Genomic DNA, 14695 nt, shown 5'->3' with positions numbered 1-14695 from the left:
ATTTTAGAATTAGTGCTTGCAAATATTAATTCATGCCTATTTGACTTAGTCTCTACTTGAGAAAGAGGGACCTAGTCTAGGATAACTTAGCTAACAAAGAATTTGGTTAATTGAGAGATTGATTAACCTAATTAAAGGGTTCAAATTAGAGATAGTAAAAACCCGACTTGAGCTCTTATCAAGTGTTTTGGTTGATACCCATTTGGACTCGAGAAAGCCAAATTGGGCAAAATCACTCTTTGACCGAGAGGTATTGAGTGGATAACGTGGAGTTGAGAGCTATAATACACCCCAATCAACAAAACAAGTATAAACATCTTTATCCCACTAGGCAAACACCTAGGTTATGGTCACATCACTAGGCCTTTAATCAAATTGGAAAAACCTCAAAAAAAATATTTATCTATAATCTATTTTCTTTAGCTTGCATTCATTAGAGTAACAGTAGAAATAGAAAACAAAATCTTATTGTGGAAGTGCAATCTTAGATAACCCATTTGCTTGCTTCAAATATATACTCCTAACACCACTCATAACTCCTAGTGGATTTGACCCCGACTCATAGTTGGGTAATTATTATTGCATACGACCGTATCATATCTTCTAAAGAAGTGTGTTGTGGACATCACAAGTTGTCACCGGGATGATCCCGGAGGGAGTATGGCTAATGAAGACAAACGAATATCTGCCACCCGGTAACATTCAATGAAGAATATTCTGCAGTATTAAATACACAGTCCGTTATAGAGAATTTTGGCATTCACAGCATGCCGTTACATATTCATTAATGACCCTCATAAATGTCATTTAAGAGGGGTTTGATCCTAGGACCATGTTCCCTAGGTACAACTATAAATTGTGGCTTTAACAACTATTGTAAGGGGACGAATTTTCTGATAAACTTATGCTATATACTATTTAAAAGCTCAACAATACTTTGTTTCTTGTCTATTGATATTTATATTACTGCCTTCGAAAGCTCTCGGAACCAAGTTATTTGCCGTCTTATCTCTATTCCAACGCTAAGTCTTGCATTTTATTTAATTTATTTAGCATTTTGGGATCGAATCGATTCGCTTGTCTATAAAACACGTTACAAATTCAACTATACCGTTTTACGGGTAAACAATATTTATTTGATATACAATTTTATTTCTTAAATATAAGCTTTTTGTTAATTTAATGACTAGTTGGTGAATAGATCAATTTGATTTGTGATGATTATAACATTCCATGAAGTCGACGATGTATTAGTTATGCTTTGTCTGATTACTTTTTTCTGTATATCCTTATAATTAATACATATACTCTGTGCACGGATATATATATAGTATTTTATGCAGGATGAAATATGAGATAATAATAGAAGTATTATTATTAATATATGAATTAGTGATAACTGAGTATTACATGGTCATCTCATTTCACTTAAATAATATTGTAATAATCAAAATTTTAGAGTATTAAGCATAAAACCGGCAATTTTCTCAATTGTTTTGTGAATAACATCTATTTTGATATACGTATTTATTAGTACCTTAAAGGAAAAAATATACATTAAATTGGAGGTTAGTTGGTGATAGATCAATTTGATTTGTGATGAATATAAATTTCCATGAAATTGATGTTGTATTGTGTCATTTCGCCTAAAGACACTTCCAAAGTTGCCCACAATTATAAATGTTTATAAGATAGACATAACAAGTAATATTTTGTAATTTCGTAAAAAATTTTATGGTGTGTCTCACACAACTGACATTATTTATTTCACAAATTTGTAGATCTATATCTTATACTGTTGGATCCACAAAATTATGAGACAAAAAAGAAACATCACACAACTAGTATCAGTTGTGTGAGACACAAAATAAAAATTTTCGTATGCTTTGATTTACATATGTATCTTATAAAATATTACTAATATAATTGATATTCGTGTATTATGAAGCATATTGTTACCCTCTTAAGGGGTCGTTTGGTATGGGGTATAAGAAGTTATAATGCTGGTATAAAAATTTAATATCACCTTAATATTTTATTTAGTTAGCAAACCTGGTATAAGTTATTCCGAGATTATAATTAGTACTGGGATAACTTATACCTTGTAGAAGGTGGATAATTAGTGTCGTGATAACTTATACCTTTTTCTTAGAAATTATGCAATTGTCATTTTTAATATAACATACCAAATAATGAATAAAAAATAATTTCAACATAACTAATCCCAGCATAACTTATCCCGGAATAAGCCTAATCAAAACAAACGACCCCTAACAGTTTTTCTTCGACATACCGTATTCTGTATAGCATCTAGATATAGGTATATACAGATTCTACACAAAACAAAAGAATACAAGGAAATCGAAACAGCGCTCATTGAAAGGGACGCCCGAATTCAGTCCATCGTTCACTCTCACTAGCAGAAGCATTGCTCCCTACTCGCCGGTATGCATTCTCTCGCCCGAATTTCTAGCTTCATCACTACTAATATATACGGAATGCATGTTTAGATTTGACTGAGCTATCAACTACCATTCGTCCGTTAGTCGCCCAGTAATTAGCTAATTTTTGGGATTCGTAACTAGTTTTTTGATGCATGAACTTTTGATTCTGTTGAGTTGCTCGGATTTTTCGCTCTGGACTTTAACTTTCTTATTCGGTGTTCTTTCCTTCTCGGCGGTAGTCTTTAAGTATAACTGAGTTCGGAATTTGAAGTGGTTTTTTGTGTTTTTAGGTATCCTGATGCATGAACATTTGCTTTTTTCTTTTTTTCTTTTTAGGGAAAGAATTATTCCGATTTTACCTTGACATTGGTTGTTCCAATTTCTTTATGAGGGTTATGATGGGACTGATTTTATAGCAAAATGGTAATGCAAATCTATGTATATATCGGCTTTATGCACACTAATAAAAATCAAAACTTTTTCTCATTAACTATGGTGTTCGGGTCAACTTGTATGCATGTTGACTATTTCTAACTGTATCCTCAAATATCGGCTGAATCAGCCCACAAAGCTTATATAAATGAGAATAAATCACCTACATTTAAAATAAAATAAAAAACTCTACCGGGGATTTGTACTCTGGTTCTCATGGTCTTTATTACAGCTCGACTACGAGGTCACTCCCTTGGGTGCACTAATAAAATTTTAAACTGTTTCCTGATAAAAAATATAAAATTTTAAGCTTCTTATTGCTCATTTCCTTCGTTTTGCCTCTTTTGAGTTCGCTAATGTTCATAATAGCGAAGATAGCGGCAATGAATTTTGGATCAATTTGTATATCTTATTGGCGTATATAGGTTGTCCCCTTTCTTGACGACGTGTTACCAGTGCAAATTCTTGTGTTTGCAGTTTCTTTTTAAGAAAACTTTGGGAAAGTGGGAATATAATGGATCAACTATCTATAAATACGATTATTTAATCTCCTTTCTATTCTTGCTAGTAGGGTAGCTTGACTAATATTATTGGTAAAATATTTTTACAAGCTTCATAATTAAGTTACACCAAATGCCTCACTCTCCTTAATTTTAGTGTTGGTACTTGGGTTCTTCAAATGTTGGCGATTGGAAGAAGACAAAGGGAAAAAGAAAAAAAACACTATTCCCTACCTTTTGCTGGAAAAGGGATTACTAAAATGTACTTTTCAAATTATAAGTGAGCCTATGAGCTGCTTGCTTAAACATAGACTGATGACATTTTCCAATTTCAGAGAACAAATGCACACAAGATAATCTTGGTCTATTATAACTTTCCAAGGACCTTAGGTGATTTGTATTTGGTCAATAAGAACTGTCTTTCCTACATCAACTCTTAGAAATAAGATCTTCAAGTCATAGAAATGGTCGTTTTTGCTTACTGATCCAAAAGAAAGAAAAAGTCAGAGAATTTGCTCCTATAGCAGATAACAGAAAAGTGTTGCTATGCATCTTCTTGATGCCATTTAATGAAATTATCTTACTTCATCAAAAAAAAAAAAAAAAAAGTGATCTAGGATGTACTTACTTTCTTAAGAAGCAGTCCCGACACATGCTCCATATGTCTTTTCAAGATTGCAGGTTTTATTTTTGTCAGTTTCTTCGGTACCAGTATATGATTCCCCATTACTGTTGTTTGCAAACTCATTGGTTCTCCGTATAGGCGTATACATTCCTGCTTCTTCAATATGACCCTCTGTTTTCCTCATTGTGGTACACATGCATTTTAGGAGTGCTTTTTCCTTTGCAAAGCAACAACTTCACTCATAGTTGGGATGGAAGGCAAGAAGTGGAAAAAGAAAGGGAAAAATTTCAGTCAATCAAATACAAAGAAACTTATGATGAAGAAAAAGAAGAAGGTCGCTGCAAAGGTGAAGCCAAGTATTGTGATAAATCAAGCTTTTCTTCCTATTAATAACTCAGCAGGAGTCTCTGCTCCTGCTGTTTATCCAGCCCCTGCTTCTAGTCTTGGTAGAGTTGCCTCACAAGATAAAGAGAAAGACGGGGAAACTTTCGAGGACCTTTCTGGTTTTATATTTTTGTGCAGTGGAGATACAAAACTCGATTGTTTCAGATTTCGAGTTTTTGGGCTTCGTTCAAATAAAAAGGAAATTGTAGAAAAGATTAAACACGGAACAAAGCTCTTCCTGTTTGATGTTGAGTTGAAGCTCTTATATGGTGTGTATGAGGCAACATCTACTGGAAGAACAGACTTGGAACCACGTGCTTTTGGAGGCAAATTTCCAGCACAGGTAAATCGTGTTTGCTGTCAGTTGTTTAATTTTCTGGCCCAATTGTTTGTCAGTCTTGATATAAAAAGTGTATGATGTCTTAGGAAATGGGATTGGGATCCTCTGGTTGACGTGATTCGAACTGATCCTGCTTGCAATTATGATTTGCTTGTGTTCGCCCTCAAGCTTGGCATGTATGTGTATTTTTCAAAAATTCTCTTCACCAATCTTTCCAAGTCATTGGAACAAGTGCTTAGGCCTCGATGAGAACATTATCTTGTCCTGGTAGGAGGAAGTTCTGGGGGATAAATATCTTCCTTTACTTGGCTTTAGGCCGGTGATGCATTTATTTCAGTTAGTTGTCACTATCTCATGGAACTATCCACTGTAGAAAGCCATTGCTAATTTATAGTACATTCTTCTGTCTACTTTTATGTTTTGTCAGTGTGTGTTTGTAACATATTGTGGTTGTAGTCACAAGGACAGGTAGTTGTTTCAGATACTTACGGGCTTTTATTAGATTGTTACGTCTCAAACCAATTAGTTATTTCAGATATTTTCAGGCTTTATTTTTTAATTAACGGTAGTATATGGGCCAGCTTGCGTGCACCTCGATGCTCCACCAATTGGTGTGGTGTAAAGGTTCTTCAAATTGACGAAATTCACTTTCTCCACCTTCTTGGTTTGCGTGAGTAGATACTAGCTTCATACTTCTGTTGCTCTCTCCATTCAGGTGAAATTCCAACTCTTTAAGGAATGTCTTCCGCTGCAAGAATCTTTTTTCAGACACGCTATAAAGGACAATTATCATGGCAGAAAGTTTGAACCCGAACTAAATGGTCGTCAAGTAAGGGGTTTTCTTTCTTAGATATGGGGTGCCAACTTATTTCACACAAGTAGTTGTCTTTCAAATGCTTTACCACTTTCTGTTCTTTAAAGAGAATTTGAAATATACAGGTGAGGAATCTATTATCCTTATTTCGTCCCTTGCCTGCATCTGCAACCGCAGCAGCTGTGCCCCATCCACGGGCTGGCGTGCCAAAGATTATACCCGTCTTGGCTATGGAAGATCAGGCTAAGTTGTTGCCGTATCCTCATGAAGTGGGTCCATCAATGGGCAATGTTTGCCCACCAAATACTAATACTGCTTTTGCTAAGGAACATCAGGTTAAGTATATGTCAGTACCTATTTCTTCGTAAGATCCATATATTACCAGAATGCAGCACTTTCATGCTCCACCCGTTGTAGAGCCTCATGTACTGGTCCCTCACTGCAGGATGAATCTGAGCAACCGCCTTTGTCTACTGCTTATATAGATGAGCAAAATACTGGTGATGATGTAGAAACCGATTCATCTGAGGACACCCAGGTACTCTTTTTTGTTCTTCCTTCTATCATCATTTAAAGCATTATCCATCTGTCACAAAATAAGCATGCTATTTATTTATTGGCATCATTGCGGCAATCAAAAGCATACACTAAATCACTCTGTTATATTTCTTAGTTTTTGAAATGTGTACTTTTTGATCTTGCAGGATGAGTCTGACCAACTGGATCTCCTTTCTGGTTTCATATTTTTGTGCGGTGGAAATACAAAACTTGATTGTTATAGATTCCGTGTTTTTGGGCTTCGATCAAACAAAAAGGAAACGGTAGAAAAGATTAAGCCAGGAACAAAGCTCTTCCTCTTTGATTTCGAGTTGAAGCTTCTATATGGCGTGTATGAGGCAACATCCACTGGAAAAATAGACTTGGAACCACTTGCTTTTGGAGGCAAATTTCCAGCACAGGTAAATCATTTTGCTGTCAGTTATTTAAAATTGTGGCCACTTCTTTGTTGGTCTTGATTTGAAATATACATGATGATAGTAAGAAATGGGTTTGGAACTCTCTGGTTCAATGTGATTTAAACTTGTCCTGCTTGCGTTTATGATTTGCTTGTCTTTTAAGCCCTCAAGCTTGGCATGTATGTGTATTATTCAAGAATTTTCTTTCACCAATGTTCTGTTTTTTTCTCTCTAAAAAAAAGGAAAAGTTCCGAGCCATACTTTATGTTCCTTTATTTGGCTCTATTCCACGTGATCCTTTTTTTTTTTTTTTTGTAATGTTGTAACTATCAGTAGAAAGTCATTGCTAATTAATTCTACATCCTTCTGTCTACTCTTATGTGTCTTTAGTGTAAGTTTGTAGCATAATATTGTTAGTCACATGGAAGAATAGTTCCTACAATGTTGGGTGCTGTTGGCCTAAGACGCCAAATTATCTAATTCTTTTCAGAGTAAAATTCAGAAGTAGACCAGAACATAGAACGTATAATCATGTACAAGCAGAATTTAGCCCAAGTCCCAACAAACACCTGACATTGTAATTGACTACTGAACTTAGGGGTCGTTTGGTGTACTAGTTATATTGGGAATTTGGGATTATAGCTGTAGGGATTGTTTATGCGATGAATAATAATGAAGAGACTTATTATGCGGTGATTAGTAATGAAGGAACTGTTATGCAGTGATTAATAATGAAGGAATTGCTATGCAAGGATTACTTACCTAAAGGGCATTTTTGTCTACCCCAAAACCCCTAACCGAAGTCCAGCAATGGTCCTTTCCCACTTTGCTCCCTTGGTGACTCAAACCACTAATCTTATACCACTTGGCTATTCTTCCCTTGTTTTCGATTCCTTTATTGCTCCAGTAGGTTGTAGGCTGTCAAGGTATTAATTTAGCTACTGGGTATTCATAATGGTATTCTTGACGTATTTGATGTCTAGGTTATTTGAATTTACAAGAATCACTTCCTCCACCTAATTGGTTTGTGCAACTAGTTACTAAGATTCATGTTACTATTGCTCTCATTCAGGTGAAATTTCAAATTTTTAAGGAATGTCTTCCCCTGCCAGAAGCTTCTTTCAGATATGCTATCAAGGACAATTATCTTGGCAGAAAGTTTGAACCTGAATTAAATGGTCGTCAAGTAAGGGGGTTTCTTTCTTAGATATGGGGTACCAACCTATTTCACACAAGTAGTTGTCTTACAAATGCTTTACCACTTTCTGTTCTTTAAAGAGAATTTTAAACATACAGGTGAGGACTCTATTATCCTTATTTCGTCCACTGACTGGATCAGCAACAGCAGCAACTGTGCCCCATCCATTGGCAAAAGTGGACCAGTCTTTGGCTAATGTTGGCATGCCCAAGATTATGCCCACATTGGCTGTGGAAGATCAGGTTAAGGTGCTATCCTATCCCCAGGCAAAAGTGGGTTCATCAATGGCCAATGTCCCACCTCCAAATAGAATTTCTACTTGGAATATGGAACATCAGGTTAGGTACCCCCCGATGTCCGTTTCTGCAGATGATCCATATATGACCAGATTGCAGCACAGTCATCCTCCACCTGTTATGGAGTCTCAACCAGTCTATGAACTCCAAAGTGCTCAGCATGGATGGCTTAGAACCACGGATTTCGTGGATAATATGCAGCATCAGAAATTGACTGCTCACAGTCATGCATATTCTCATCAACCATATGTCACCGATATATGGGACCCACATATCAGGTTCTGTGCCCTTTGTTTTCTTTTCTTTTTTCTAAATTCTGTGAGGATTTATTGTTGTCTTCAGTTTTGGAAGTTGTGGGGCGGAAGAGGTGAGGTTTTCAATTGCTTTCTTAATATTAAGACTCTAGTACTTTGTGCTGTTTGCAATTGGTGCCATTCAGCACAATGACCTTTTTCTCTTCAATTATCTTTTTGTGTTTGAATTTTTTGGTATTGTTAAAGCAACTATTTTAGCATGTATTAAGTTGAACTCTGGACTATTAGCCCCATGTTTAAGAGTTTGCCTCAAGTATTCTATGTGAATAAAAATTGCTTCTCTGTTTACCGGTTTTTCATTTTCCAGTCCATTTTCAAACTTAATAAATATAGAAGGGCTATCTTAAATAATCACTTTGGCAGGTATAGATCAATGCAAGACGTGGTCCCTTCGCAGCAGCATCTCATGGGGCTAAATGACAGGAATTACCAATGGTACTTGCGGGTAGAGCGAGAAATGCTGCCACCTCAAGAGAGTACTGTTATACACAACTACTACTCTGGCCCTTCAGCTCCTTATGTTCCTCAAGTTTTTCAACAAAATGTTTCAGAAGCTGTAATACAACAGACTTCTTGCATCGCATTCCAAAATTCATTTGCAAGGCAATTCGGGTAAACTTTTGATGATTGGGTTGTTAACATAATTTAACATAATGGTAGGAATGTAAAAGACTTCTTCAATAGGAAAGGAAGGGGAATTTGACCTGTAACATTTTAATTTGTCCGTCTTATTTTGCTTGGTTTATTCCTTTTGACTGAAATATTAGAACTTCACTTGCAAAGAAAGACTATTGGTTATGCGATACAGATATTCGTTTGAATTATTGGGAAAGAGAAAAACTAGAAGAGGCACACTTTTTGCAAGTATTGTAATTACGTGCGACAACGTGGAGCTGATATTTAAACTGGTGCTTCCTAAAAGCACTGCAGTGCTTACGAGTAAATCCACATGGTTTAATTTGGAGTGATAGAATTATCATCGCATGGGGCCAGCGGACGCTAGTTAAGGTTTTCTTTCTTTCAATTATTATAAATGATAGGTTATATGTATCTCTGTTATGTTTTGATGATCTAACAAGCTTAATGATAAGAACCAGATAAGGAACCTGTTACACATCCTCAAGCACTTAAAGAACAACAAGTCTCAGTTCGGTGACGTGGTTCAACTCTTCAGAATCAAAGGAACAAGAGAGGGAACAGATGGCCACCAGTTCCAGTGGTGACTGTACAAGTCAACTCCCCACAGCTGTAAAGTTCTTGCCTGCACACGTAACAATGCAACAGTCAACTTTATGAGGAATGCCATTTACCTAACTTGCTTACATCATTCAAGTGATGTCACAAATGAGTTATTTACATCAAGCAAAGGTAAAACAAAACACTTGCACATTCAAGAATCGATCAAGCATTTTCTCTCAAGTCTGTGCCAATCTTGCAAGTAATTCTCAAGGGCATCAAGAACAAAGAACAACATAACGAAGGAACAATTTCATGTATTGAGTCATTACATGTCCCTAGTTGTGTTGCACCTTTCTTAAAATACTTTACTTGTAATTCCTACTTAGCTTAGTTAGAAGCATTGTGTAGGAAATCTTTGTAAAATCATAAGCCTTGTGTTTGTGTCTTGGCTAGAGTTAATCGAGTTGTAAGTCTTTATAATAGAGTTATTACAAAGTGGCTTGTAATAGAGTTGTTACAAGTTAGTGAGGGATTAAGAGGTTAATTCCCAGGTTACAATAGGTTGTAATCTAAAGTTTGCTCAGTAGTGAAGTTTAAATCCTACAAGGGTAGGTCGTGGTTTTTAATCCCGTGAGTTGAGAGTTTTTCACGTAAAATTTCTTTGTGTCATTTACCTACTACAGTGTGCGTGTGTTCTGTGGGAACTAATAGAGAACCTGGTTCTCGATATAGTTTGGTGGACCCTTAAATTCTATCAATTGGTATCAGGGCAGGTTCTTTCTATCAGGCTAACACCTAGAAAGGATCCTCATAGCTGCTCTACCAAACTTCGAAGAAGGAAATCAACGTACAAACCACCTAGATTCAACGGCCAATACTATGGTTGGTGGAAAACAAGAATGCATGATTTCATCATGGCTGAGGACTCAGAGTTGTGGGATATAATATGTGACGGACCTTTTGTTCCCATGAAAACTATTGATGAGGGAACAACTACAGTACCAAAAACGAGAAAAGAGTATAACGATGCTGACAGAAAGGCTATTGAGAAAAATTTCAGGGCAAAAAAGATTCTTGTCTGTGGCATCAGACCAGATGAATACAACCGCATCTCAGCTTGTCAGAGTGCTAAGGAGATCTGGGAAGCTCTTCAAACAGCGCACGAAGGGACAACTCAAGTCAAGCAGTCGAAAATCGACATGTTGACAACTGAGTATGAGCTCTTCAGAATGAAGGACGACGAGTCCATTCAGGACATGCACACTCGCTTCCCCTCTATCATCAATGAGCTTCACTCACTAGGAGAAATCATTCCTAAGAACAAACTTGTCAGGAAAATACTTAGTGTATTACATGGTTCCTAGGTAAGCAAGGTAAATGCCATTACAGAGGCAAAGGATTTGCAGAAGCTGACCATTGATAAACTCATTGGTAATCTGAAAACTTATGAAATGAAGAAGAAGAAGAAGGACAATGAGATAAAAGAGCCCAAAAGGGAGAAGAACCTGGTCCTCAAGACAAACAAAAATGACTCAAGTGGTGAGGATGCCGGCATGGCTTACCTGACAAAGAGATTTCAGAAAATGGTTCGCAAAAATGGAGGTATTCCAAAAAGGGGCAGCTCTAGCAAGCCAAGAGGCTATGACCTATGTCATAAGTGTGGGAAACCAGGACATTTCATCAAGGATTGCCCCATCCTTAAGCAAGATCAGTACAAACACAACACAGACAAAGCAGTCAAAAGGAACCAGGTTCCTGACAAAAAGTTCAAGAGAAAAGATACCGATGACAGTGTTGTGAAACAAGCTCTTGCTGCATGGGGAGACTCCTCCAGCGAGTCTGGAGATGATGATGATCAAGGTGACAGCTCTATGATGGCAGTAGAAAGTGAAGCAGCTGAATATGATTTCATATTTGCTCTAATGGCTAAATCAGATGAGGATGAGGAAGATGACGATGAAGATGAGGTAAACTTTTTGGATGTTCAAAGAAATCTGAAATCCTATTCTCAAAAGAAGTTTATATCTTTGGCTAATATTTTAATTGATACTTATCACAGTCTCATTAATGATAAAAATGCGCTAACCACTGAACTGGGAGAAATAGAATAGGAGAGATGATCTAGTAGTGGTTGCGGTTGATCTAAGAGAGACCATTGAGAGTTTAAAAAGGGAAAAGGATATTTTGACTAAGAGAATTGCAAATATAGAGCATGAGAGAGATGACCTATTGGTAGTAGTTATAGACCTAAAGGAAATAATTGAGGAACTAAGAAGGGAAAGTAGGCCTATGAACACTCAAAAGGGAAAGGAAGTTGCGAGTGAGGTACACCTTAGGCTTGAAAATGAGCTAAAATCAGTGAAATCTAGTCTGTGTGCTGAGCTTGAGAAAAACAGATAACTTCAGGAAGATCTAGGCAGAGTGAAGAGTGACCTAGAAAAATCTCTTAAGTGGACTTGGTCCTCTGATGCAATCACTGCTATGTATACGAACAAGGGGGTGGGGGAGGGGGGACAGGCAGGGAATTGGGTTCCAAAAAGAAACAACCCTTTACAACCCACACGGCAAGTACGTTACTGTTCCCGATAACTGGATCTGCACTCACTGTGGTAACACTGGACATTTCAAGGAAACATATAAAGTCAGATTCCAATCCCAGCAGAAAAACAAAGTTTTTGCTGAAAAAGTAACTATTGCAAAAAAACCTGCTCCCTCATCTAACAAACGTGTATTGCCTGCTTGGACAAAAAGAACCCTGATTCACCCGTTTCCACATTACAAGGGACCCAAACTTGTTTGGGTTCCTAAGTCTAATCTTTGATTCTCTTTTGCAGGGAGCAATGAAAGGAAGCAACCAAAGATGGTACATAGATAGTGGCTGCTCGAAGCATATGACTGGAAGCACTAATGATTTTCTTTCAGTCAAAGCCCTGCAAGGAGGGAGTGTATCCTTTGGAAATGGCAAAAAGGGATACATTCTTGGAGTAGGAAGAATTGGAAAGTCTCCCACTCACTCAATCGAAAATGTGTATTACGTGAATGCTAGGAAGTACAGCTTGTTGAGTGTCTCGCAGATCTGCGACAAAGGCAACAAGGTGGAATTTGTGTCAAAAATTTGCACAGTCACAAATCTTGTAACTGGTGATGTGATCCTGATGGCAAAAATATACAAGAACATCTATGTCGCTGATTTTGAGTCACTACATAATGGGGATCTCACGTGTCTGAGTGCTGTGGATGATGACACTAAACTATGGCACAGAAGGTTGGGCCATGCAAGTTTTACATGGCTGAACAAGTTGGTCAGGAAGGACCTAGTTCGTGGATTGCCTAAGTCAAGCTTCAAAGATCACAAGGTGTGTGATGCATGTGCAAAAGGAATTGACTATGATGAAACTTTTACTCCAGTTACTTGAATGGAGGCCATCAGAATCCTTATTGCATTTGCATCTCATATAGAATTCAAATTGTTTCAAATGGATGTCAAAAGTGCATTTCTGAATGGCTTTCTGAAAGAAGAAGTTTTCGTCAAGTAACCGCATGGTTTCGAGTGCCATGAGCATCCTGAGCACGGGTTTAAACTTGACAAGGCATTATTTGGACTGAAGCAAGCTCCTCGTGCATGAAACGGGGGAGGAACCTGCTCATAGTGCAAGTCTATGTTGATGACATTATCTTCGGAGCAACAAATGACTCTTTGTGTGAGGAATTTGCAAGACTCACGGGAAATGAGTTTGAAATGAGCATGATGGGGGAATTGAATTTCTTCTTGGGTCTACAAGTCAAGCAAACTCCTAGGGGCACAATGATAAGTCAGCAAAAGTACATCAAAGAGCTTCTGAAGAGATTTGAGATGGAGAGTTCAAAGATCATTGATACACCTATTACCACTGCCACTCTCCTGGATATGGATGAACCTGGTTCTCCTGTAAATGAGACTATGTATAGAGGCATTATTGGGTCACTTCTGTATCTCACAACAAGTAGACCAGACATTGTTTTCAGTGTGGGACTCTGTGCCAGGTTTTAATCCAATCCAAATGAGTCTTATCTGAAGGCTGCACAGAGAATTCTGAGGTATCTCAAAGGAATGCAGGACCTGATTCTCTACTATCCCTTAGGAGATAACTTTGACTTAATAGGGTATGCTGATGCTAACTATGCTGGTTATCTGGTGGATACGAAAAGCACTTCTGGTATGGCACATTTTCTGGGCTCATGTCTAATCTCGTGGGGCACAAGAAAACAAAACCCAGTGGCCCTTTCAACTGCTGAAGCTGAGTACGTGGCAGCTGCCTCTTGTTGTGCTCAACTGTTGTGGATCAAGCAGTAGCAAGAAGATTTCGGTGTATTTTCTGATTGTGTGCCCTTACTATGTGACATCACTAGTGCTCTTAACATGGCAAAAATTCATTTCAACATAAGAGAACAAAGAACATTGATGTGCGACATCACTTTCTCAGAGACAATGTTGAGAAAGGGCTCATCTGCATAAAGTTTTGCAGCACAAAAGATCAAATTGCAAATATCTTCACCAAAGCACTGAGCAGAGAGTACTTTGAAAAGAATCGCTTGGCACTAGGGTTGATGAAGTCTAGCTAGGGACATGGTCCCTCGATGATTGGCTATGAAAGAAATGTACAGGTAAAATAGCTAAAAAGTATTTTCTAGCAAAGTCTAACTCATCTCTAGACCATTGCAGGTAGACACACATGACGATTACAGAGCAAACAAGTAGCGATATCACATTTTAGTCAAAAGGATGAAGTTCACATTTACAAAATCGGTCAGGAAACCTGGTTCCTCTGACACATGTTAGTAGTTTCTATGTACTCTCATCCACATCTTTTTAACGGCTGAAATGGTGCCACATCATTAAAATGTCAATCCTTCCTTTCTTTCTATTTTTGGAACTCAAGCGTCCTACCCGTTATGAAACGACCCGTCTACCCAACTTGATACCTGTTCCTAACCGAACCCGCCCCCCTCTTAAATAACCTCTCTCACGGTCACTATCATAACTGTTCACATCAAAGCCAAAAATTCTCTTTTTCCTTCAAACCAAACACTCTTTTCTTCCATCAAACTCTCACTATACTCTATCATGTCTGAAAATCTGGAGACTCAGACTGCTCCAAGCATCACCCCCACTATGTCATCACCCATTGAAACCCAGTGCTAGAACCTAAAATCCCTACACTATCTAGTCCAAA

The 14695-nt window shown here is 37.6% G+C and overlaps 3 protein-coding genes across 3 annotated transcripts; all 3 read left to right on the top strand.

Moving 5' to 3' along the window:
- Nucleotides 1–2321: 2321 nt before the first annotated feature.
- Nucleotides 2322–9143, top strand: LOC104116365 (uncharacterized). Its single transcript, XM_009627202.3, has 9 exons — nucleotides 2322–2445; nucleotides 4207–4728; nucleotides 5441–5554; nucleotides 5665–5874; nucleotides 5985–6077; nucleotides 6244–6498; nucleotides 7568–7681; nucleotides 7792–8267; nucleotides 8667–9143. The coding sequence occupies exons 2-9, from the start codon at nucleotides 4252–4254 to the stop codon at nucleotides 8917–8919; spliced, it is 1992 nt and encodes a 663-aa protein (XP_009625497.1). The 5' UTR covers nucleotides 2322–2445; nucleotides 4207–4251; the 3' UTR covers nucleotides 8920–9143.
- Nucleotides 9144–10933: 1790 nt separating this feature from the next.
- Nucleotides 10934–12898, top strand: LOC138894818 (uncharacterized). The gene is made up of 5 exons (XM_070179548.1): nucleotides 10934–11449; nucleotides 11589–11807; nucleotides 11889–12011; nucleotides 12112–12210; nucleotides 12317–12898. Exons 1-5 carry the CDS (start codon nucleotides 10934–10936, stop codon nucleotides 12896–12898), a joined length of 1539 nt encoding a protein of 512 aa, XP_070035649.1.
- Nucleotides 12899–13230: 332 nt separating this feature from the next.
- Nucleotides 13231–13815, top strand: LOC138894817 (uncharacterized mitochondrial protein AtMg00810-like). The gene is made up of 2 exons (XM_070179547.1): nucleotides 13231–13488; nucleotides 13540–13815. The coding sequence occupies exons 1-2, from the start codon at nucleotides 13231–13233 to the stop codon at nucleotides 13813–13815; spliced, it is 534 nt and encodes a 177-aa protein (XP_070035648.1).
- Nucleotides 13816–14695: the final 880 nt, after the last annotated feature.

This window comes from Nicotiana tomentosiformis, chromosome 6 (assembly GCF_000390325.3).
Source record: "Nicotiana tomentosiformis chromosome 6, ASM39032v3, whole genome shotgun sequence".
Classification (NCBI taxonomy): Eukaryota; Viridiplantae; Streptophyta; class Magnoliopsida; order Solanales; family Solanaceae; genus Nicotiana; species Nicotiana tomentosiformis.
This window is presented reverse-complemented; position numbering and strand designations above follow the sequence as displayed.

Bases quoted from the DNA above. Each gene is read 5' to 3' on its own strand.
- LOC104116365 (XM_009627202.3), top strand. From the start codon at position 4,252: ATGGAAGGCAAGAAGTGGAAAAAGAAAGGGAAAAATTTCAGTCAATCA. The intron at 4,729-5,440 runs GTAAATCGTGTT...CTCTCCATTCAG, and splicing joins GAGGCAAATTTCCAGCACAG to GTGAAATTCCAACTCTTTAA. The intron at 6,078-6,243 runs GTACTCTTTTTT...TTGATCTTGCAG, and splicing joins ATTCATCTGAGGACACCCAG to GATGAGTCTGACCAACTGGA.
- LOC138894817 (XM_070179547.1), top strand. From the start codon at position 13,231: ATGGGGGAATTGAATTTCTTCTTGGGTCTACAAGTCAAGCAAACTCCT. The intron at 13,489-13,539 runs GTGGGACTCTGT...TCTTATCTGAAG, and splicing joins GACCAGACATTGTTTTCAGT to GCTGCACAGAGAATTCTGAG.
- LOC138894818 (XM_070179548.1), top strand. From the start codon at position 10,934: ATGAAGAAGAAGAAGAAGGACAATGAGATAAAAGAGCCCAAAAGGGAG. The intron at 11,808-11,888 runs GTACACCTTAGG...AGATAACTTCAG, and splicing joins GAAAGGAAGTTGCGAGTGAG to GAAGATCTAGGCAGAGTGAA. The intron at 12,012-12,111 runs GTTCCAAAAAGA...GGACATTTCAAG, and splicing joins GGGGACAGGCAGGGAATTGG to GAAACATATAAAGTCAGATT.